Genomic DNA, 24,957 nt, shown 5'->3' on the forward strand with positions numbered 1-24,957 from the left:
CTCTACGTGTCTTCTGCTTTTTAAAAAAAAAAAAAAAAATTAAAATTCCCAAACTGTCCCCTTCTCGAACTAAACCAAAGTCGGCCCTCGTAATTCTACGTCCATTTTTGCTCAAACTTGCAGAGTCCTCTCTTTCTCTTTCTCTCTCTCAGAGCAAGCTCTTTCGGATTCCTCGATCGTGCGCCACATCAATCCGACCACCCATGACTCTGATGACTCCTCCACCGTTGGATGTAATTCCCTAATTCCCTCCTCCCTCTTCAATTCAGTTTTGATCCCTAAGACCATTCGTTCTGTGGATCGCTACCGCGATGTTGTTCTTAATCGCTGTCCAATTTCCGCCGTGTCTGCGGTCCCATGCTTAGCTTATGGGGTTTCTAGCCACAGATCCGAGCACCGGGATTGACACTGTTTATTTTTTTATTTTGCAGCAACAGCAGCAGCAGCAGCAGCCGGACGACGATGAGATGCTGGTCCCACACACCGACTTCCCCGAAGGTCCTCAGCCCATGGAAGGTAACGACTTGAAAACGCCCCTTTTTCGACTTTCTAAATTCTTCTTCTTCTTTTTTGTGTCTTGAGAATGTTGTCGGAATTTTGGAAGAGAATAGGAAACCCTGCGTTTTTCCTGTTCCGTTCCGATTTCGCGCTGACAGCTTGGTGATGTACGCTTGATTCTTTGTATTTTGCCTTATAATGCCTGCGCGGTTGATAGTTTGACGCTCATCATTTTTTATTTGTTTGGTTGCTAAGAAAGCTGAGGAATCGAAAGGAAAATGACAATATCTATTGATATATATTGTCAAGTTCTTTGGGATGCTATTCACCTTAATTCAATCCAATCTCATCATTTCTGGGTTATCCTACGATTGCCGGGGGAATGATTGATGCACTGATGCTGATCATTTTAGGGTTTACGTTGGAATTTTGCTTTTTGTAATTTTTTTTTCATTCGTTTGTACTTTTTGCTTACTTGGTGCAAACAATTGTTGCTGGGTGGCGAGTCCCCTGGTGGGGAATGGGGTTGGTATTTTTAACATCAAACTCAATCTCACTTATCAGGCACAATCAAGATAAGTGGTTTTATTCGTTGCTCTTATGATATAATATTGGATATATGTAGTATCTAATTGTTTCAACACTTCTCTTAGCTTATGAGTGCGGACTTCGTGCCTGATCTTTTTGCTCAATTATTTTTAGTAGCACAAGCAGAAACAGCAAATACAGTGGATACTCAGGCTGTGGATGATCCACCTTCAGCAAGGTTCACATGGACAATTGAGAATTTCTCAAGGCTTAATAATAAGAAGCTGTACTCTGACACTTTCTTTGTTGGAGGCTACAAATGGTATTTGAATGTCTTCCATTTATACATGTTTTTCATCTATACACTTTGTGTTTAAGAATGTTTGTTAACTGATGGTTTTGGTCTCGTGCTTTCTCTTGTATACATTGTGCACTTCCGTTGCGCTTCTCTGTGCTTTTAATGAAATTAATTTATGATCCTTGTTTAATTTTCCTTGACAGGCGGATACTAATCTTCCCCAAGGGGAACAATGTTGATCATTTGTCTATGTATCTAGACGTTGCAGATTCAGCAACTTTGCCATATGGGTGGAGTAGATATGCCCAGTTCAGCTTGTCTGTTATCAATCAAATTCATAATAAGTACTCAATTAGAAAAGGTACTCTGTCCATTATTTTCCTTAATGAAAATGATTCTTTTTTTTTTTATTTTTTTGGGTGGGGGGATAAAATTTGGCACTAGAATACTTTACCTTTTATGATATTACAGTACAGTTGGTAAATGCCCTTGAAGCTTTTACTGTAATTCCGTGTGTGTTTCTTTCCATTTCTGCACTTTAAATTGTCATTTCTTGGACATGTCTGTATATAACTTATGTACTTGGTCTCTTTTTATTTATGAAAACAAAATGTCAATTACTTAACTAAAGAAGCGAGCACCCTTGGTTACGGTGATTTTAGCAAGTTACACAATTTTTCTAGCGAATTAAAGGGACCTATGTGGGTCAGATAATAGATATTTTTAGAATTAATTTTGATTAGGGATCCTCCTTTCAGTAGGGTTGTGCCTTTTTGGTTCAAATTTTTTTTACGTGTTGATAATGACCATCCTTTTGCCCCTTGCAGAAACACAACACCAGTTCAATGCACGTGAGAGTGATTGGGGTTTCACTTCGTTCATGCCTCTTGGTGAATTGTATGACCCTGGTAGAGGTTATCTTGTGAACGATACATGCATAGTTGAAGCTGATGTTGCTGTACGTAGGGTTGTTGATTACTGGTCACATGACTCCAAGAAGGAAACTGGTTATGTTGGACTTAAAAACCAAGGAGCTACATGCTACATGAATTCTCTTCTTCAGACACTCTACCATATTCCTTATTTCAGAAAGGTTAGCATTTTTTCTCCTTTTACCTTGTCTCATTGCTTCTATTTGAAAAAGAGGCTTCATATAAATGATTGTCTATTCCAGGCTGTGTATCATATGCCAACTACTGAGAATGATATGCCATCTGGAAGCATTCCTCTGGCTCTGCAGAGTTTATTCTACAAGCTCCAGTACAGTGACACTAGTGTAGCAACAAAAGAGTTGACAAAGTCTTTTGGATGGGACACATATGATTCATTCATGCAGCATGATGTACAAGAACTTAATAGGGTCCTTTGTGAGAAGCTTGAAGACAAAATGAAGGTACATAGAGGTTTCAGTGTGTTTAACTTCTGCATTTTTCTGATATGTTTGCTTTGGAAGTTATTCATCAAAAAAAAAAATGTTTGCTTTGGAAGTTATCTAAATTAGGGTTGTTTTATTGATCCAGGGAACTGTTGTGGAGGGTACAATACAGCAATTATTTGAAGGGCACCATATGAATTATATTGAGTGCATCAATGTGGACTATAAATCAACGAGAAAAGAATCATTTTATGGTACATATTTAAGGTTATTTTGGTTTACTGTACATCAGAGATGGATTTATGTGCTTACGAAATTTATATATGTATAGATCTTCAGCTTGATGTAAAAGGCTGTCGTGATGTATATGCTTCTTTTGACAAATATGTGGAGGTGGAACGTCTTGAGGGTGACAATAAGTATCATGCCGAACAATATGGTTTACAGGTAAATTCCTCTTACACGAGTGGACCAAGATTGTTATAGATATTATCTTGTTTCCATCGGAATTTATGCTTTTAGTAAATCTTTTTTTTGTCCATTCACCTCTATTCTTCTTTATGTCCCCTTGGATTTCTCTAAATGTACCCAGTATTTGTTTTTTTTTTTCTTGCCAAAGTTCTTACTTATAAAAAAAAATTTGTTTTTGTTTTTTGTTTTTTATTTATTGGATGCCTAATCCATATGTGTTTTTGCTTGAATGTCCGCTTCTTTAGTATGGTTTTAAAGAAACTTTTCTTCATTTGACCTTTCAGGATGCTAGGAAAGGTGTTTTGTTCATTGATTTTCCACCTGTCCTCCAACTACAGCTAAAAAGATTTGAGTATGACTTTATGCGAGATACCATGGTAAAGGTGAGTTGCAGAGTGGATCCATTATTTTTTTTGACCATCATTGCATATTTGAAGAATTTCTATGTACGCTTGCTTTGCATCTTCAATTTTGGTAGATCGGCTGAGCTTTTGATTTTATTTGAAATATGCTAGGATAATTGAAACCTTATAATTTTGGATTCCATATATGGTTTTTCTTTCATCTGTTATTGTAATTTTCCTTTAAAGGCCCGTTTTTATAATCATCTGTTACACTGATTTTTTTGACAAGTATCATCTGTTCCACTGATTGCCAACAGATAAATGACCGATATGAGTTCCCGTTGCAACTTGATCTCGATAGAGAGAATGGCAAATACCTATCGCCTGATGCAGACAGGAGTGTTCGCAACCTTTACACTCTTCACAGGTATTAATAATCTTCTGTTGGATGCCATCAACTGGTAACATAGGTTGTATGTACTGCATTTTGTATCTAGGTAACTGTAAATAGTGAGGAGTGGGGCGCTGCTTAAGCTTGGAGATATTTGTATGGAGCGCAGACAGAAATGAGACATGGTGATGGCAAATTCTGAAAATATAGGAACACAGAACGGACGTGTGTATATGTCAATTCAATTTCACTCTAATTTAAAATTTAAAATTCCGAAAGACTGGAGTGAAGGCATATTATTTAGTAAAAACTATTCCACAAGCCCTAATTTTTCATACAAAAATGGAAATGTAATTCATATTTTTACCAATTCTTAATATTTATCTAGAACACTAAAATGAAAACAAGAGTCAATGCATAAACAATGTGGAGGTGGTCAACCGTTTTTTCAAAGCAAACGAAATAGAAATGACTAGAGCTTTGAAGATTGAGAGCACTCTGTAGATGAGTTTAGAAGTTTCTTTTTTCACACCTTATTTCTTTGGGTTTGTTATTGTACTCAATGGATCTGGCTTTCATGTCTTTCTTGTATCATTTTCAAGCTCCTAACTTGTAACTCGGTGTTCTTTTTTGTATACTCGCTGCAAATTTGGGCAACGCCTATTTACTTGATTCAATAAAATTTTATTTTACTTATAAAAAAAGAGGGCATGGTTGCCATTTTCTCCCTTGCTCTTCTGGTGTGGTTCATATAATTTATGTGTTCCATGTCAAGAAGTGTAGACATTTTCTCCCTTTCTCCTCTAGGTCATTTTTATGATGGGTTAAACTCATCAATGATCAAATGAGGTTTTACCTGATTACATGGGTTGTATACAATAGAAACGCTGATCCACAATGTGAAAAAGAAAATTGACTTCCTGAAACATGAAAAAACAAAAACCAAGACGAGCACACATACAATGATAAGGGGTTTTGAAGAAGAAATTTCTTAAGGTCCACCCCTATCTTCTCCATATCCTCAAAGCTCTGGTTATCTATCTATCTCTCTCTGTCTCTACCCGTATACACCATTACAAACAACCTGAGATCAACAAGGTTTATTTGAAACATTCTTCAGGCAGAAGAATGAGAAGGGTGCTGTTTGAAAGATCATTGACTTATGCAAAGTGTTTTGGACTTTTTAATACATGGTCTTGGTAATGGTTGGATGCCAGATGAAGGTTTTCACGAAGTGTTTTTTGCTGGGATTGAAATATCTAGATGGTGATTACATTGTGGAGTGGTATATACAATGTTTTGCCCCACATTCTTGTTTTCTTGTTAGGTAATTAGTTAACATCTTACCACAATGCTATGCCTATCCCCTAACCATATTTAACGTTCTCTTTTCAATACAAGAGTGGAGACATGTCTAGTGCCTATCTTTATTAGATTGTGATGGTCATACCATATCATATTTTGGTGACTACTATCCTTGTGGGATTTATTTTTTTTAATGACCTGTTCCAGTGGGGTGATTTATTTAGTGACCACAATTTCTCTTGGTACCTATATGTAAATTTTCCCTGAAGAACTGGAGAAGAGTACAGTGTTGATCCATTTTCTGCTGCCGTTGCTGTTTTTGGCTATATGTTTACTATTTGATTTGATGGATTTGCAAATTGTAAATATCCACTATTTTGTTTGTAGTGTTCTGGTTCACAGTGGCGGGGTGCATGGTGGACATTACTATGCTTTTATCCGGCCAACCCTATCTGATCAGTGGTAATGCATAATATTCCAAAATCTTTTTCAGCATTCTTGCTTCTAATTACTCTTTGTTAGTTATCAGTCTTTGCCATGCGTACATATTTATGCTATCAAGTGTTTAAAGCTCTCTGAAATGCCATCAAGTTTATGGATTTTTTATGCTTCCTGAGTTAAGGAAGTTTACAACTAGAGGAAGACTCAACATCCTTACCATTCTACTTTTTTCCTATCGAGCTATTTTCTGACTTTTAAGTAGTTGCTTTCTTCATGATTTGGACATGGAAGTACCTATTAAAAAAAGAAAAAAATGGACATGGAAGTGACTAGCGAGTAATTGAAAGCCATGCTCATATTTTTTGACCATGTAGTCAAGTTGCTCTTTTTTCTCCCTTTCTTTTCTGTCAAGAATCCACCCCATTTTAATTTATGCCTCGATGCTTTTCTTGTGTTTTAATATTTTAATATAGTGCAATTTGTCGTTTTTAGGTTTAAATTCGATGATGAACGAGTGACAAAAGAAGATGTGAAGAGGGCATTAGAGGAACAGTATGGTGGTGAGGAAGAGGTAATAATTTTCTGCCTATTTATGTAGTTTTCTAGTAAATTTATCTTTGATTGATTTTCTAGTTGATGCCTTCTGTTTTCTGCTACATGCAACAGTTGCCACCGACAAATCCTGGGTTCAACAACTCTCCATTTAAGTTCACAAAATATTCAAATGCATACATGCTTGTTTATATACGTGAAAGTGACAAGGATAAAATAATTTGTAATGTGGATGAGAAGGACATTGCAGAACATCTCAGGGTAAACCCATTCCGACAACTATTGTTACTCTTACCTTATATGCTCATTACTATCGTAAAATCTCTTGTACTTTCTTCTCAACAATAGAATTTGTGCTTTAAACATCCCATTCAGATAAGGTTGAAGAAGGAACAAGAAGAAAAAGAGCAAAAAAGAAAGGAAAAAGCAGAGGCACACCTGTATACTATCATAAAGGTTACAACTTTTTGTAATCTCCAATGTGTGTGTATATGTGTACACTACCTTTCTCTCTAAGTCATGTGTCTGGTTGATTATTGGCTTTAGGTTGCACGTAATGAGGACCTACTCGAACAGATTGGAAGGGATATATATTTTGACCTTGTGGATCATGAAAAAGTACATAGTTTTCGCATTCAAAAGCAAATGCCCTTTAATGTCTTCAAGGTACTCATGATCTGCTGATCTGCTGTTTTACCTTCAGTATTTAAAAGATAATTTGTTTCCATTTACTGTAACATCATTTAGCATCATATTTAAGCTAGCCATGGGATATTTGAATATTTGTGGGTGAGTATGCACCACTAACTTGTTTTATTCCCCATACTTGATTTTGAAACTTTTTCTGGAACAAATGATGATCATTCTATTCACATGACTGGGTGTTACTCTTGTATATGTCCCCTGTACTTGGGCTATGCCTATTTCCATCCATAAAACTTGTTTGCTGATAAAAAAGAATTATATTCAAGATGGAGGTTGGGGATTCAGTTGATCGTTGTTGTTGAATTTGTTGAATCGTTATATCATTTGGTAAAGAAGTGCAATCTTTGTACATTTATGTATTTGTGTGTGCGTGTGTACATATACATATTGGAATATCAATTTTCAGAATAATGCATCTAGTGTGAGGATCCATCTGCAGTCTACGTAAATGCGATACTGGTTGGGATTGGGATAATCACACAAATAGTTCCATTGAAATTTATCTTTTGCTCTATCAAATCCTTTTATTTTCTTTCACCTTGGGACTGAGTAAAACTTCCTTCTTGTATCATCTAACCATTGCGTTGGATGAAATCTACCAAAGCTAGAATACTATGCTCTTCTAGTATCTATTACTTGTTCATTTTTTTTTTTTCACAGCATCTAGTTAAGAGGATAATGCACCAAATATCAGTTGTCTTTGAAACTAACCCCAATGGATATACCTTCGTTAAATATCAGTTGGTCTTACTTATTGCATATGACATCTAGTATAAGTGGATTTTTGCTCTTTGTTATCTTGATGCTGTTTATCTGTGGAACTTGCTAGAACACTGATGGTAACATTTTTTTTTTTTTTTTATCTGATTCAATTGTACTGTTGCAATTTGCAAATGTAATTTTTCTTGATTACCTCTATACCTGCTATATGACTATGTTCAAGGCTGACTGTAATAAGATATTCTTTGATACTCTAATTATTAAACTATCTTAATTTTTTTTGTGTTATGTTTTTTATTTATTATAAATACTATATTTTTCTCAGGAAGAAGTTGCCAAAGAGTTTGGAATACCCGTTCAGTTTCAACGTTTCTGGTTTTGGGCAAAGCGCCAAAACCATACATACCGGCCAAACCGACCACTGACACCTCAGGAGGAAGTGCAGTCTGTAAGTCCTTGTTTACTTTTACATTCATGTGTTGTATATTACATCTAGTAATGTTGTCTGAGTTGTGATTGTTTTTATATTCCCCGTTTCAACTTTTTATCTGCGTAACGAATTACAATCATCTTTGAATGCATCAAATATGAAAGAAGGAAGCCTTGTATCTTTAGACACTCATGCATAGGTGTTGTTCTTGAATATGTCCCGTGTACTTGGCTTCGCCTATTTTAATAAAATTCTTATTTACTGATCAGAAAAAAATGAAAGAATGAAGAAATGTCTGGCTGAAAACCCTCTTTTCTGGGCTTGAATGAGGCGGACATAGTGGTATTTGAATCTTATTAATAAACTTCTCAAAGACCGATAAGATGTGTAATTGACGGAGGAAAAACACTTCACTACGTACATGGGAGAGCGATGGAGATTTTTGAAGTTGTACCAATTGTCATCGGATAAAGTTTGCCAAAACCTGAAATCAACTGAAATGGAAATTAATTTTTACTTGTAACTTTAGAGGTGGAAATATGGACAATCCAGAAAGACCTTCATATGGTCTGGGTGTGTGTGTGTGAAAGGATTTGATAAGGTAAGCTGTAATGGTATATGATGAGATATAAAAATGAAATTTTAAGTTCTTTTTTAATGATGTTGTAATTAAGAATTTGTGCAAAAAAGAATTAGCTAGCGTATGAGCAGCCTGCTGCAAGTGAATTCCTAACCACAAGGTCTACATCGAATATCAAGATTGAGGATCTATTTATTTTTTGCATTGGTAATAAAAAAAAAAAAACACACTTTTGTCATTGGCCATTGATGAGATTACTAAAATCTTTTTAAGATAGAGTCACATGATGCAGGGTGATATCCATTTAGTTGAAAACATATTTAGCCTTTGGTTGGAATTATAGAGAAATATATAATCTAGGGGTATTGGGTAAGGAGAATTACCATTATGCATACAAAGTTTTTAATATGGTAAGAAAAAATGGCGATGGGATAATGAAAATGAACTGTGAAGTATGTGTTATGTATGTTTTTTCGGTCAATCATTTAGAAAGGTGGTATCCTTAAAACGTGGTTGTTATTTTTTTAACACCCCTTGTTTGGATTGGGTATAGGAAGATAGTGAATGAGATCCCACATTGCTTAGGCAGTAGAAGTTCTTTCCGTCTATAATGAACTCAAGGAGCTCTAGTTGTAATTCTTTTTTTTGGTTTTTATAAGCAATGCTCTAGTTGTAAACTTGACTAGTCCTTTTGGATCATGAGTTTGGATGTGGCTTGAGCTTTCCTTTGATTGTTACAATGGTGTCAAAGCCAAAACCAACTAGAAGAGTGGGACTTAATTGTGCCACCTGTGATAGAATAGCTTGACAAGGATGTCATGGATTTTGAGAGGGGGGATTGTAATTGTATGGATTGACGGATTTAGTATAAGAAGGGAGAGTTGAGGATTTGTTATATTTTACTTATCAAAAAAAGTATAAGAAGGGAGTGAATGGGACCTACATTGCCTGGGTATATCATTTACTTCTTCACTGTGAGGTTGTTAGGGCTTTGTGGGATGATTTAATTAATAGGGTGGGGATAGCACGGGTAATGTCAGGAGGGTGGTTGATCTTCTCGCTAGCTGGTGTCTTTATGGTGTTTAGCAAATTACAGCAATTTTTTTTCCTATAAAAAAAAATTACAGCAATTTAAAGGATGGTCCCCATTTGCCTACCATGGTGTATTTTGAAGGAATGAAAAGACGACTTTTGAAGATGAAGAGTGTTCAGTGGAGGAGCTTAATGTTCATGAGTTCCTTGTATCTATTTCTTCCTCCTCCTCATCTTAACTAGTTTTTTTTTTTTTTAATTGGTAATCAAGAAGTTTTTCAGTACTTTATTCCTATGGACTTTAGCTATAGACTTTAATGGATTAAATGTACATGATTTCCTTGCAACTTCTATAGCGACCTAGATAGGTCTTATCTCTTGTATACCATCTTGTGTACTTGGGCTATGCCTATTATAATTAATACTACCATTTTACGTATAAAAAAAAAAGTTTTATTCATAAGAATAGGCAAAGCCCAAGTACACAGGGAGTTTACAACTGACAGTAAAAAGTCATGGACATTTAGTCTATTACAAACAATGGCCCCCACCCATAAGAAGAATGTTTTAAAGAAGAAAACTTTCAGCTCCTCCGTTGTCCTCTTGCAATTTTCGAAGCTTCTATCATTTCAGCTCCTCCTCTTTTTAACCCCAAGGGGTTGGCCCAAGTGGTGAAGACCTTGGTCTTGGGTCTCACTCCTTTCAAGGTCCAAGGTTTAACACCTCATGGTTGCAAACAATCCTTTGGGGCCACACCTCCTAGTGAAAAGCCAGCGATTTAACTAGTTTTGTGTAGGAAAACTTTCCAGTGTGCGGTGCACGGGACCAAGGTTTTCTTTGCAGGGGTGGGTTCGAATGGCCCTGCCTTGGAGAGGTTCCCCTACATTAAAAAAAAAAAAAAAAAAAAAAAGTAGTTGTCTTCTCTTGCATACGAATTGTGTACTTGGGTTTTGCCGAGATTGCTATCAATAAATTTCTTACTTATAAAAAAATAGATAAACAGTGAGCTCAAGGAGCTCCAATTCTAACCTTGCCTAATACTTTTGGAGTATAAGCCTAGATGTGGTGGCTTGAGCTTTCCTTGAATTTTTCTTGGGTCGTTACATAAAGTTTTATTTCGCTTCTTAATAGTTTTGTGGTTATCTTAGCTTGTTGATGGCATGCAAATCTGTTTAATTTTGCACTTTGCTGCATTGTAGGTCGGACAGTTGAGAGAAGTTTCCAATAAGGCAAATAATGCAGAGCTAAAGTTGTTCCTAGAAGTAGAGCTTGGGCAGGTAATGCCGTCTTTCCTATTCGCTGAAAGTTATCACCTCTGCATTGTAGGTTCAACTGTTGATGGCATGGATCTCTTTCTCTTTGTGCTGTGCCATGACCAACCTATTATCATTCAGGATTTGAAGCCTGTTCCTCCTCCTGAAAAGACTAAAGAAGATATTCTTCTATTCTTCAAACTTTATGAACCTTTGAAGGAGATGCTCCAGTAATTACTCTTTTCTTTCCCTCCTTATTATAATTGCATCAGGCATCTCATCTCATGCTTTTCTTCTATGATGCCAGGTATGTTGGGAGGCTGTTTGTCAAGGGTAGTGGTAAGCCAGTCGAAATATTAGCAAAATTAAATGAAATGGCTGGCTTCAGTCCTGATGAAGAAATTGAAATCTACGAGGTTAGCTTGATTACTTTGGTCAGTTGTTCGATTTCTCTTATTTGCTTATCATAGTGTATTGTTTAGTTTCTTCAGTTAGCTTAACAATACTCTTTGATATTCAGGAAATAAAGTTTGAACCTAATATTATGTGCGAACGCATTGACAAGAAGGCCACTTTTCGTGCTAGTCAGGTAAATTTCATCGATGACTATTTGCAGATATTTTACCTTTTAATCTCCTTAACTTTGCTCAAGTTGTTCTCTGTTGCAAATTACCACCCTATTTTTCTATGGTCTTCATTTGCATTTGTATTTTTCAGCTCGAAGATGGCGACATCATTTGCTTTCAGAAATCCGCTCAAGTTGGAAGCAGTGATCAATGTCGCTATCCTGATGTTCCTTCATTCTTGGAATATGTTCATAATCGTCAGGTATAGAGTGAACCCTTTTGATGTGGAAATTAGGATCTCTATGTTTTATGATACTTATTGAACTTATGCATAGTTGTGGGTAATCAGTCTTTGCACTAGTCCGAGTACTGGTTTTTATAGCAAATATTATGGGGGATAAACCCTAAATTTGTTAAATAGAACATCTTAGTTAAAATTATACCTTAAAGGAGTCCAAGTAACATATGATGACAAAATTGAGATCGTCCACAAGACTATTTAATCATCCTTTCCCTGTCAGCAGAACTAGTATGCAGTGGTTTCTGGTCAAACATTTGACTCGTGCTTGACCAATTATAGAGTCAGGTTTGGCTCACCCATCAAATATATATTTTTTCCAACTATATTTAGTTCAGGTGGATTTAGTCCGATTGGCAGAAAGAGAATATATGAGGAAGGATCAGTATATCTTCATTTTCTAACCCCTAGGTGGTAAAGGCCTTAGCCTTGAGGGTATGCTCCCCCCAGGTCTAAGGTTCAAATCCCCTTGGGTGCAAACAATCTCGAGGGGCCATTGGACTGGGGGATTTTTCCCTTGAATTGACTGAGGTGCACTTACGGGAAACTTATTGCCGAGGGCCTGTGTGCCCCTGGGATTAGTTGGGATGCTGTTCCCGGATACCCGGTTGCAATCAAAAAAATTATATATTCATTTTCTTGTCAAGTTCACGTTACAAGATGGTCTGTGCAATGCAAGAATTTAGAGATATTCTTTTGTAAGAATTTTGAACGAACTTAAAACCTATGCTCCAAGTTTATGTATTGTCGCTAGTACAATATTTTTTTTTATAGGTAATCAAGAAGTTTTATTCATAAGAAGAGAAGGCATAGCCCAAGTACAGTCTCTAGTACAATATTTCAAGTAGAGAAAATTGGAAAATGCAAGCATCTTTACTATTATTTTTTTTTCTAACTTTTATTAATTGAATATAACTTTGACTCTGACTTCTAAATAATAATCAACAGGTTGTTCGCTTTAGATCTCTGGAGAAACCAAAGGAGGATGAATTCTGTCTTGAGTTGTAAGTTGGTCCTACACAACTGTTCTGCAGTTACGCTTTATTGGTGTGAATCACGCATTTTTTTTTTTTTGGTGAATGGTGTGAATCAGTTTGTTAAAGTATAGGGGATGTTTGGCAGCTGAAATCCCCTACAAAGGCAGTGGGGATTTTTCTGTAAAAAATGTTTTCATTCCCTAACATTCAAACATTTCTTTTAAAAACTCAAGATTCTAAAAGAAATGCAGAAACATAAAACCATCTTCCAAATAATACTTTAGAAAATTTAAAAATTGAAAAGCAGCTGTCCCTCTAAAGTCATGGGATTTTTAGTAAAAAATGTTTTCATTCACAAACATTCAAACATCTACATAAATTTGTATATCTTGATTATCTTTTATGTAATTTTCTAGGTCAAAAAACCATAACTACGATGATGTTGTGGAAAGAGTAGCTCAGCATCTTGGCTTGGAAGATCCGTCAAAAATCAGGCTCACATCACATAACTGTTATTCCCAACAACCTAAACCCCAGCCTATTAAATATCGAGGAGTGGAGCATTTATCTGACATGCTCGTCCACTACAATCAGGTAATTTATCACATGGGTGTTTTTCTTTTTTGGACTTGTTACCTTTGTATTGTCACTATTTAATGTGTCCCAGTGGCTGATAAAGAATTTGTTCTTTGTTTCCTTTGTAGAGTTCTGACATTCTATATTATGAAGTATTGGATATCCCTCTGCCAGAATTGCAAGGTCTAAAAACATTAAAAGTTGCTTTTCATCATGCTACCAAGGATGAAGTGAGTACGGATGCTGGTCAATTCTCTTGAATAGTTATTCTTTTTTTGCATTATGTTAAGCTTTATGCCACTCAATGTACTACTGTTCTGTTGTTAGGTAGTAATTCATACTATTAGATTACCAAAGCAGAGCACTGTGGGAGATGTTATTAATGACCTAAAGACAAAGGTAACTTACAACTCTTTTACAAAACTGTGCGCCTGTTTCAATAATAATTGCAGCTGCACATTTGTTAATATATACTACCATAACATGCATTTCCCCTCCTAATCAGAGCATTTTATTTTTAATTTATAACAGTCATGTACCCTTTCCTAATTGTTGCTATGTACCAGATTTTTCTGCTTGCATTCATCAATAGGAATGATGAAAAACAATCACCTATTGTTGTGTCTTTACTTGGAACAGGTTGAGTTGTCTGATCCCAATGCCGAACTTAGATTGCTTGAAGTTTTCTATCACAAGATCTATAAGGTAATGGATATTTTTTCTTCTGAATAGAAATATCTAGTAGTGGGAAGGTAAATTACCTCCCTGGTGTACTTGGGCTATGCCTATTCATATTAATATAATCGTTTACTTATCAAAACAAAATTTGACCTCCTTGTTATACTGGAATTAGGTTATAATTAATTTTGATATACCTTGTGGATCTCCTTATTTCTGATATGATTGTACAATTTCTTAGTTATTTTACATATTAAATTTTACAAATTTTATTGAGTGCTTTTTTTTCTGAATAAAAATCATGTAAAACTATTATTCATATTTAAGTATGTAACTAATGAAACTACAAGTTCTTTGTTTGAGTATTCACTCTTTAATTTATAGATTCAAAGATGTAACCAACATCAGGTCTAGGTAGTATAAAAGCAGAGGGCATAACCAACAATTGATATGATTAAATCAGCTCGCCATCGTCACAGAAGGGACCGTTGGTCTCCGCTGACCATGGGGTTAGTATTTTGGAGCAGCAAACGACTGCGGCTTGTAGGCCCAATGGCACGGGGGTGTCGTTCACACCTGGCCCAATCGCAGGGGCAGCTCCTGAAGCTCCTCATCTTTTTTTAGGTCTCTTTGAGACCTTATCCAGGGTCCTTTGCACTGAGGTGGAGGACGTAGATGATTCTTCTCTGGATGGGGGGTCATCGGAGGTAGGGTCACCTTACGGGTCAGATTTACAGATTGTTTTCAAGGAGCTAGGGGCTGACACTTTGCCAACTGACCCGAGTGAATCCGAGGATGTGCCTAGCCCTTTCTGCTTGTTGTCACCAGCAGGTTCATGGGCTGATTTGCATCCGGAGTGGGTCCTCCAGAAGGTTAACGATATGCGCCATTGCTTGGGTATGTCCTATGAGGGTTTTGAGGACCAGATGCAAGCTTTACTCATAGCAATTCAAGCTGGTCAGCCTTCTCTTGCTAGATCTGGAGGTAAGAAGGATAGGGAACTTCAGAGATTGACCTGTTCCATAAACTATGATGCACGGTAGGGCAGTGCGAGTAGGGGGAGACACAAGGATAGAGTGAATCTTGGTGATCCATGAAGCCCAAAATTCTCGCATGGAATGTTTGTGGCTTCAATGACCCGAACAAGCGTCTCTCAGTAAAGAACTTATTGCGGGAATGGAAGGCTGATGTTATTTGTTTTTAGGAAACGAAACTAAAGTTTATTGATAGGCACATCATCAAAAGCTTGTGGAATTGCTCTTATACGGAATGGACCACCCTTGCTTCTAAGGGTGCCTTAGGGGGTATTATGGTGATGTGGGATAAAAGAGCAGTTAATTTTGTGGAGGAATGCATTGGGGAATTTTTAGTAGCTTATTCTTTCTTGAACGTGGACGATGGTTTTTGTTGGGGCTTTGCAGGTGTTTATGGGCCTAATGATGACAATAGTAGAAAACTTTTCTGGGATGAACTGGCTGGCCTTTGCAGTTGGTGGGAATATCCCGTGGTGTATCGGGGGTGATTTCAACATCACTCGGTTTCCGAGTGAGCAGTCCGGGGTTTCTAGCATGAGTTCAGTCATGGCTGATTTCTCCTCACTCTTGTTTGACTTAGACTTGGTGGATCTCCCTTTGGCAAGGGGAGACTTTACTTGGTCAAACAGAAGGGCTTAGTCGAGGTTGGACAGGTTTGTTATCTCTTCTTCTGGGGAGGCCCACTTTCCTACTTTATGCCAAAAGCGGCTTCCTCGGCTTTGCTCGGTTAATTTTCCCATTTTGCTAGATTGTGGGGGTCTTCAGGAGAGACGGAGATACTTTAAGTTCGAGAACATGTGGTTGAAGGTAGATGGGTTTCTTGAGAAAGTCAGTGCATGGTGGGCCACTTATTAGCTCACAGGCACTCCTAGTTTTGTTCTTGCTTGGAAACTAAAAGTTTTGAAGCATGATCTAAGAAAATGGAATTTGGAAGTCTTCGGGAACATCAACGACTAGTGAAACAAATAATTTTTGGAGTTGCAGCAACTTGATGTGAAAGAGGTGGTAGGGGCATTGTCGATTGATGATAAGGAAATGAGACTGACTGTAGTTGCTGAACTGGAGAAAATAACTCTTATGGAAGAGATTTCATGGAGGCAAAAATCACGGGTCCTTTGGTTGAAGGAAAGAGATAGGAGTACAAAGTTTTCCATAGAGTTGCCAACTCTCATTGTAGAAACAACGCCATAGAGGTCCTTCATGAGGAGGGTAGGGTCTTAGTAGGTAGAGATGCTGTTAAGAATCATATTGTCCACTTTTATGATAAGCTTTTGATAGAACAGTACCTTTGGAGACCCAAGATAGACGGACTAGTCTTTGATTCCATTGACCACATAAGTGCAGCTTGGTTGGAGAGGCCTTTTGACGAAGATGAGATGCTTGGTGTGCTAAAAGGTATGAACAAAGATGAAGCCCTAGGACCAGAGGCTTTTCAATGGCTTTCTTTCACGCCTGCCAGGATATTATTAAGGAGGATCTCATGAAGGTTTTCATCGAATTTCACTCCTTTATGAAATTTGAGAAGAGCCTTAATGTTTGTTTCATTGCCTTATTCCCAAGAGGGCGAGGTTGGTGGAAGTTAATGATTTTCGCCCCATAAGCCTGGTATGTGGGGTTTACAAGGTCATCTCCAAAGGTTTAGTGAAGTGGTTGAGTGGAGTCATGGGGAAGATCATCTTGAAGTTCCAAAACGCTTTTGTGAAAGGAAGGCAAATTCTAGATTCGGTCCTCATCGCCAATGAATGCTTGGAGAGCAGAGTCAAATTCGGCATTTCAGGTATCTTGTGTAAAGTGGTTGAGTGGAGTCATGCGGAAGATCATCTTGAAGTCCCAAAACGCTTTTGTGAAAGGAAGGCAAATTCTAGATTCGGTCCTCATCGCCAATGAATGCTTGGAGAGCAGAGTCAAATTCGGCATTCCAGGTATCTTGTGTAAATTGGATATGGAAAAGGCTTTTGATCATGTGAACTGGGATTCCTTCTTGTATATCCTTGGTAGGTATGGTTTTGGGGAGAGATGGTGCCAGTGGATAAAGCGTTGTATCTCAACTGTCAGATTCTTTGTCTTGGTCAATGGCACTTTGGAAGGCTTCTTCAACAGTTCTCGAGGTTTGAGACAAGGGGATCCTCTCTCCCCACTCTTATTTATTCTTGTAATGGATGTGCTGAGTAGAATGCTGGGAGGGGCGGTGGATAGGGGTTTCATCTCGAGTTTCTCGGTGGGCAGTTCTCCGCATTGAAGCTTGACAGTCTCCTATCTTCTCTTTGCAGATGATACTTTGATTTTCTATGACCCGGATCTAGACTAGATTCGCTCCCTACGAGCACTTCTACTTTGCTTCAAAGCTGTAACTAGCCTTAAGGTGAATTTAGCAAAGTTGGAAGTAGTTCCCGTTGGCTTGGTCACTAACTTAAGAGAGGTGGCTGCCATCTTGGGTTGCAAGGTCTCATCCTTGCCTATGACATATCTTGGACTCCCCTTGGGGGTCTTTCATAAATCTAAGGTAATGTGGGAAGAGATGGTAGAAAAAATTGAAGGCAAACTGGCAGGGTGGAAGAGAATTTACTTGTCTAAGTGGGGGACAATCACACTTATTAAGAGTACATTATCTAATCTTCCAACGTACTTCCTTTCTTTATTCCCTGTGCCTACAGGGGTGGCGAACAGATTGGAGAAGATTTTTTGTGATTTACTATGGGATGGGTTCAAGGATACAAAGAAATTCCACTTGATCAAATGGGATAAAGTATGCACCCTGTTGTCTTGCGATGGGTTGGGCTTAAGAAAACTGCAAACCTTCAACAAGGCACTTCTTGGAAAATGGTTATGGCGGTACCATCTTGAGGGAGACGCTCTTTGGAGGAATATCTTAACTGCCAAATATAGGAGTGTTTGGGGAGTTTGGTGCACTAAAGAAGTAAGAGGGGCTATTGGCGTGGGAGTTTGGAAACTTATCCGGAATGGATGGGATAACCTTCTTGGTAACTGTAAGTTTGTGGTGGGAAGGGGCACGCGCATCAGGTTTTGGCATGATATTTGTGAGGATGTCGCTCTGAAAAACGCTTTCCCCTCTTTTCAAGATCATGTTTGATCAGAGTTCTTCAGTAGCTGATAATATGTGCAATACTGCCGATTCCATTAATCGGTCTGTGAGATTCTCTAGAGCTGCCTAGGATTGGGAGGTGGGAGTCATCATTGACTTCTACAGTGTGGTATAGGCAATGAAGTTAAGGGCTGGAGGGGAGGACAGCTTACTATGGACATGCACAGGGAACAAGAAATTCTCAGTCCGTTCTTACTACAAGGCCTTGATGACCCACTCCTTCAATGTCTTCCCGTGGAAGAGCATTTGGAGGAGCAATGCTCCCCTCAAGTTAACTTTCTTCAGATGGGTGGCTTCCCATGGCAAAATACTGACTATAGACAAGTTAAGAAAGCTTGGACTCTACTTAATGGATTGGTGCTTCATGAGTAAACACAACAGTTAATCTGTGAACCACCTTCTTCTTCATTGCGAAGTAGTTAAGGTATTGTAGGATGAGATCCTCTCAAGGCTTGGTATTGCATGGGCTATGCCTAGGAGGGTGATCGATTTATTGTCTTGTTGGCAAGGGATAAGGGGCAATCGCCAGATAGCTGCTGTTTGGAAGATGTTACCTTTATGTTTAATGTGGTGCACATGGTTCGAAAGAAATGGACACTGTTTTGAGAATAGGGAACGCTCTCTAGATGGTTTCAAGGCATTTTTCTTTCCTACTTTATTACTTTGGGCATCTTCTATTGTATTGAATGGAACGAGTCTTAATGACTTTTATGCTACTATCCGTAGCACGTAGTTTGTAACTAGGCTCTTTTTGTATACTCCCTATGTACTCGGGCTTTGTCTTTTTACATGGATCAATAAAATCTCTTTTACCTATTAAAAAAAAAAAGATATGATTAAATTACCAAGTCTATAATTGTTGGATCCCGCAGATGGTGTTTAAAGCTTAAACATCTATTTGTTACTAATCAAAAAAATTCCATAATTGTTGGATGGTGCTCTTCCCATGATAGCGGGTGTGGGTGGTTTCAGAGTTGATTTCCAGTCAACGTATTAAAGAAAATAGTTGTCAGCTTTTATGTCTCTGCAATGCAATAAGCCAATAACTACCTCACTTGATGTGTGGAAAAGGCAGACTTCAAAATCCCTTCATTTTTTTCCTGGCCATAATATAGTAGCATAACTGTTTAGATTAACCTAGTCTTTTTGCTTATTGGCTTAGTTGCAGACAAATTGGGTAATTTCTTTTGGTTCTCCTGTTCTATGGACCTGACCAACATATTTTATCTTCTTTTCAATAAACCCAAATCTGGTTTACCCCAATTCCAGCTTCTTTCTGGAGCCAATGAGATAAAAATTGTATCTTAATAAACTCAAAGAAAGTTATTTTTTTTTGTGGTGAAGTCTTAAGAGTAGACAGTTACCATAAGGTGGTTGTTTCTTTTGTGTGAAACAGAGTAAGAACAGCCAATATCATTTTACCTTATAAAAACCATAGATTGACATTTTGATCTTGCATGCATGAATTCTTCCCACCTTGTAATCTGCCTCCTCCTGTAGTTCACTGAAATCTCCCCAAGGCATCATCCTTACAATTCTTATGTGTACATTTTTTGTTTAATTCTACAACTTTTTATTTGCAGATTTTCCCCCTCAGTGAAAAGATCGAGAATATTAATGATCAATATTGGACATTACGTGCTGAGGAGGTAAGTGTACTTTGCTAGTCAGGTAGATTAGTGGGTCATTGTGCTAATTTAGTGTGTTCCTTTTCTTTTATTGGTTGTTTTGAAGAATCTGATTCCTTGATCTGAGTTTTGGGAAAGAGGACAAATATTGCATGCAGTGATATTCCCCAGCCCAGCCCTTGCCCCCAGGGGTGGGCTCCGACTCCGATGGAGTCGGAATGCCCAACTCCGACCAAAGTTGGAGATCAAGTTGAACTCCAACTCTGACTCCGATTAGAGTTGCTGGCGTCGGAGCCCAACATGGAGCTAGTTTTTTTTCCCCCTTTCAATTTTCTTACCACTTTCCCAGCATCCAAACAACACCCAAAGATTCCAAACAACACAGTATATGAAAAAATAAACAAATAAAAAAGCATCCAAACAACATCAAAGACGAGGTTAAGATTCAAAAGTTGGATCGCAAAAGCTTTCCCGGCATCCAAACAACATCAAGGAACGGATTTAAAGGAAGCTTCACGGCAGAGATGAGATCTAGAGTGGGGGGAGACGAGATCCAAAAGGAAGCTTGCTGACGAAAGAAAATGAAGGCTTCGTTACGAAGTGATACTGTTGAAATGAAACAAAAAAAAAAAAATCATTTATCTTGATCAAGGCTTTTCCTTGATCTTGTCTCTTGAGAGGTTTTGTTGAAATGAAGCTACTGTCGAGGGTGTCCTTGAAGACAGGAACAACGGGGAAGAGATTGAGGTCAGATGATTGGTAGAAGAAAGAGGAGGAAGAGATTGAGCTGAGAAAGAGACTGAGTAGAATGAAATGGGGGTAAGGGCTAGTGAAAAGAAAATGATGAATATATATTAAGAGAAAAATGACATTGTTTAATAATTTGAGAGAGAGAGAGAGAGAAATCGGTGTTGTGGGGGCTCGAACATGTATATGCCTATATGGAGTTTAAAATTTTATATCCCAGCCATTAGGCTATTTAGCCATCCAACACATATATTACAAAATAAAATATAGGAAGTATATTAATCGGAGTCGGTACAATGGAGTCTTGTCTAACTCCGAACTGACTATTTTTTACCCTTCAACTATGACTTTGACTCCAACTCCGACTCCGAACTCTGAATTTTCCAACTCTGTCGAATTCGGCGTAGATGTCAGCCAGAGTTGGAGCGGCTGGAGTTTTGCCCACCCCTACTGGCCCCACTCCCCTTGTTTGACATATGTTGGTCTTTGGAAATTCTGCTTATTAAAAAATGCAAAGGGTGTAGCCTATGTACACTGGATGTTTACAAGAGGAACACCCAGTTAGAGATGGAAAAAATACAAGAAAATCATGAAAACTCAGCTAGCTAAAAACTATAGTGCTGCCCAAAGGAACAATGTATTGAAAAGCAGAATTTCTATCATTCCCTTCAAATACATCCATCAAGTAGATAGGGACCATCTCCCACTTGGCTGCAATTTGTGGACATACATATAACCTTCTCCAATTGGCGACGATGATTTACAGATTCCTTGTTCTTTTTGCATACACAGCACCAATATGTAACAATGATACGACGTTACCTTAGATTTTTCATTGTGAGTATTTTCCTTAGGGAAGCTCTTCAAACAAAAAACAGAAGTGCTGTTAGGGGTGCCCTAGTTCATCAAATACTCCTTCAAGGAAAAGAGTTACTATCTTGATGCTTTAGGACCTGATATAATGATCAAACAGTGAGCATCCTTTTCTTGGAAGGTATCCAAAGATTCTTATCTGCACCTCCAGGACATAATCTAGCGGTTTTGGGGAATTCTTCATGACAACATGTTTGATGTGAGGTACATGTCTTGCCCCTGCCACTCCTTGGATGGATGGTTGGCAATATCCATAGCTAGTCCATGAATCCAAAAGAAACAGATTCTAAGCATATGAATAACATTAAAATGCATGAGCGAGAGGCTGAGGGAGAGGGATATGAATACTAACCGAATAATTGACAACTGAATGATATTAAACATATGCCAAAAGAGGGCCGCCGCTTACCAAATAAAGCAACTTCTATGCTTTACGTACAGACCTTTTCAATCAAACCACACGCGAACCATTATCTGAAGTATAACTCTAGCAGTTGAGGGATATTATCAGTTGATTATTCGTCTCACCATTACAATACACATGCAACACCAGTCCACCAGATTGAAAAGTACATGTTAATGAGCCTGAATTCACAGACTTTAGTACAGGAGAATGTTTGGTATGATAAGACAGTGAAATATGGTGGGAAATCCTTGAAAGCTTGCTGTGAATGGCAGTATTGAGCATTTATCTATTTATGCTTCAGATAATTGCACCTGCCCTGTTCTCTCTTGTATCTCTCTTGGGGGTGTTGAGAAAAATGCTCTTGGGTACCTTAAGACTGCTTACCTTCTGTCTCGAATGAGTGAAGAAAATGATTAAATTCTACATTTAAACTAGAAGTATAAAAATTACGAAGGGGTGGAGAGAATGAGAGGTTGGATGAAGCAGTGTACATGAGCATTTGAACAGAAGATGCAGCTGGCTTTTGAGGAAGTTGCCTAAGAAGTAGGATGCATGAGAGGAGAAAATGTGGGAAAGTGATGGAGAATGCTAGATGTTGGAAATTCCCAATCCTTACAAGATCATAGGAAAATTCTATGTACTGTATCCGCTTGGACAGCTAAGTTACGCCTTGATCGAATTTCTGTTATCTAATTTATTTCTTAAGAAGCATCTGTGTCTTGGTTGTGTTCTGGTATTCTAATCCTTGAGAAAAGAACATTGATTCTAAGACTAACTTGATGACCAATCCAGATTCTCATATTCATGACCTGAGATGTTCTTTTAAATGTAATTCCCTCTTAGTTTGTGTGTATGAGATTGGTGATATCACCTGATTTACCAGTGGCTGCCCAAATAGACTCAAATGGTATATCAAGTACTCTGTGTATATTAGATAGCTGTTATCTAACCCTGATTTCTTGTTGCCACAGATTCCAGAAGAGGAGAAAAACCTTGATCCTCATGATCGCTTAATTCATGTTTATCATTTTATGAAGGATACAGCTCAAAACCAGGTGGAGTACTTGTGGTTGACTCTGGGACACTACCATTTTTTTCCAGTGTTTTGAATCAATTTGTCACTTGGTTAGCTGAGGTTATATTATTCTTGCATTTATTTATTTTCAGCTTCTTTTGTTATTGTTTTCTGGATCTAACAGCAGGTTCAAAATTTTGGGGAACCTTTTTTCTTGGTTATCCACGAGGGTGAGACATTAGCTGAAGTTAAAGTACGTATTCAGAAAAAATTGCAAGTCCCTGATGAGGAGTTTTCTAAGGTAAGTTCTTGTTCATGCCCTCTTAAGTGTGTCAATACTTGGGCATGAACTACCATGCACTGTGACCATTTTACAGAAGAACATAAGCTTACTTTGCTGTTTAATCTCATCTCACTTTGCCCCTCCTGCACTTTCTTGTTTCTGCACAGTGGAAGTTTGCATTTTTATCTTTAGGTCGTCCAGAATATCTCCAAGATTCTGATATTGTGTCCAATCGGTTTCAGGTGGGTGTGTGTGTGTGTGTGTCTCTCTCTCTCTCTCTCACATGCGCACATGCACTTCAACACTTAAAATGCTTGCAGTAATATCAATTTAAATTGGTGTTTAATTGTTATCTTTACTCTACTTTTCATTTCTCATCGTGCAGAGAAGGGATGTTTATGGGGCTTGGGAGCAGTATCTTGGGTTGGAACACACGGACAATGCTCCTAAGAGGTCATATGCAGCCAATCAGGTACATAACTGTCTCAGATCATGTTCCAATGTCTTTTTATCTTGTTAGGTTTGGAAAGTAAATGTCACTTGAAAAGAAAGAAAAGAAAGATGACCAGACAATAAAGGGAATAATCCGTAGTAGACCTTCTCCAATGAGTAAGGAATCAACGCCTTGTGGGGATAGAAATTAAGGAATGAATAATGATATCCTTACCACTAGTTGACAACTAGCTCACAACTTAGTTATTAAAAAAGTTAAAAATATTAATAAAAAAATTGTGTAAAAAATGTTTTATAATTTTTAAAAGAAAATGCTACTTGGTCTTTTTACCATTACTGCTTAAAATTACGGTTCGAGTATTTTATTTATTTATTTATTGTACTTAGTGATTAAGAAAGTGACTATTAGTAAATTTGTGTATATATATATATATATTTTTAATCTTTCCTTAATGGTTTAGGATGTTAAAACAAGATTTAAAAGAAAATGATAAAAAAATTAATTTTATCAATTGTAAAATAATCTTATTGTCTTAGTTGTATACCGGTTGTTAATTAGTTGGAAGGGTATCATTGCCCATCTAGACATCCATTTGGCATCATCGTCACATCAAATTCAAAATGCTTATAGCTAACAAAATTTATGTGTTAAGTTGTTTTGTGGTGATTTGGGGTTGGGGGGGACATTGCCGCCCACTTCCCAAAGCAAGGATGGTGAAGAAGATGTTGATATTTTTGTAGCATATATGGAGCCTCTTGTGTTCACTTCTGACTCAATTTTGCAGAATCGTCACACGTTTGAGAAGCCAGTGAAAATCTACAATTAGATAAAATGGATGTTTCTCCAAACTCCCGATCGAATTGCAACTTTTGTGTAAAGAGTGATTGACGCACAATGGAAGCTTGCCAACAGTTTTTGCAAGAGTAATCATTGATCTTACATGTATAATTTTTTGTTGGAGGGCTGGGGAGTGGTTAGAAATGTTTTAACTTTATATCTATTTTCCAGAGTTCGAAGACTTCTCTCCCTCTCGTAGGCACACCCATTTCTTGGGTTAGTAGGTGTCATTTCATCTATATAATTCCATTGTAATCTAGTACATAAAGATTTTGGGGGTGGGTGATGTACAGAGGTTATAGGCGTGTCTTAGTGTTTAATTTCTCTTTTTATCTGATCATCCTGCTGTGTTTTTCCTAGATGCATAAGAGGATGAGGGGCATGTATAATATTCAGTGTGGCTCCATGGATTTGTGCAAAAGGAAACAACCGAAACATCGCTCGCATGCGCCCCCATCCCCCCCCCCCCCCCCCAAAAAAAAAAAAAAAATCCCGAATTAACTAGAAGAATCCTATGTGATGCTTTTAACAATTCTTTTTTAAGTGGCTGTTTGTTTTT

At 37.7% G+C, this 24,957-nt stretch overlaps 1 protein-coding gene across 3 annotated transcripts; it reads left to right on the forward strand.

Annotated features, from left to right (window-relative positions):
- Nucleotides 1-70: 70 nt before the first annotated feature.
- LOC122293265 (ubiquitin C-terminal hydrolase 12-like) lies at nt 71-24,833 on the forward strand. Of its 3 annotated transcripts, none has more exons than XM_043101784.1 (32): nt 71-233; nt 432-516; nt 1,201-1,348; nt 1,528-1,685; nt 2,152-2,417; nt 2,499-2,717; nt 2,845-2,953; nt 3,031-3,146; nt 3,455-3,553; nt 3,832-3,941; nt 5,598-5,672; nt 6,144-6,222; nt 6,318-6,464; nt 6,579-6,659; nt 6,750-6,869; nt 7,954-8,076; nt 10,870-10,947; nt 11,065-11,153; nt 11,231-11,339; nt 11,444-11,512; nt 11,641-11,751; nt 12,736-12,791; nt 13,181-13,358; nt 13,469-13,570; nt 13,668-13,739; nt 13,980-14,045; nt 19,739-19,804; nt 22,781-22,864; nt 23,009-23,125; nt 23,275-23,349; nt 23,493-23,579; nt 24,346-24,833. In XM_043101784.1, exons 1-32 carry the CDS (start codon nt 204-206, stop codon nt 24,385-24,387), a joined length of 3,366 nt encoding a protein of 1,121 aa, XP_042957718.1. In that variant the 5' UTR covers nt 71-203; the 3' UTR covers nt 24,388-24,833. The 3 variants fall into 3 exon arrangements, with proteins under 3 accessions (XP_042957718.1, XP_042957719.1, XP_042957721.1); XM_043101785.1 differs by having other exon boundaries at nt 23,012-23,125; XM_043101787.1 differs by having other exon boundaries at nt 1,204-1,348.
- The last annotated feature ends 124 nt before the right edge of the window (nt 24,834-24,957 follow it).

Source organism: Carya illinoinensis, chromosome 14 (assembly GCF_018687715.1).
Source record: "Carya illinoinensis cultivar Pawnee chromosome 14, C.illinoinensisPawnee_v1, whole genome shotgun sequence".
In the NCBI taxonomy this organism is placed as follows: Eukaryota; Viridiplantae; Streptophyta; class Magnoliopsida; order Fagales; family Juglandaceae; genus Carya; species Carya illinoinensis.

What these genes read in the sequence shown, in the direction of transcription:
- LOC122293265 (XM_043101784.1), top strand. Translation starts at nt 204, where the DNA reads ATGACTCTGATGACTCCTCCACCGTTGGAT. An exon ending in AGGTCCTCAGCCCATGGAAG is followed by an intron (nt 517 to 1,200) that starts GTAACGACTTGA and finishes AATTATTTTTAG; the next exon opens with TAGCACAAGCAGAAACAGCA. An exon ending in TGCCCTTTAATGTCTTCAAG is followed by an intron (nt 6,870 to 7,953) that starts GTACTCATGATC and finishes TATTTTTCTCAG; the next exon opens with GAAGAAGTTGCCAAAGAGTT.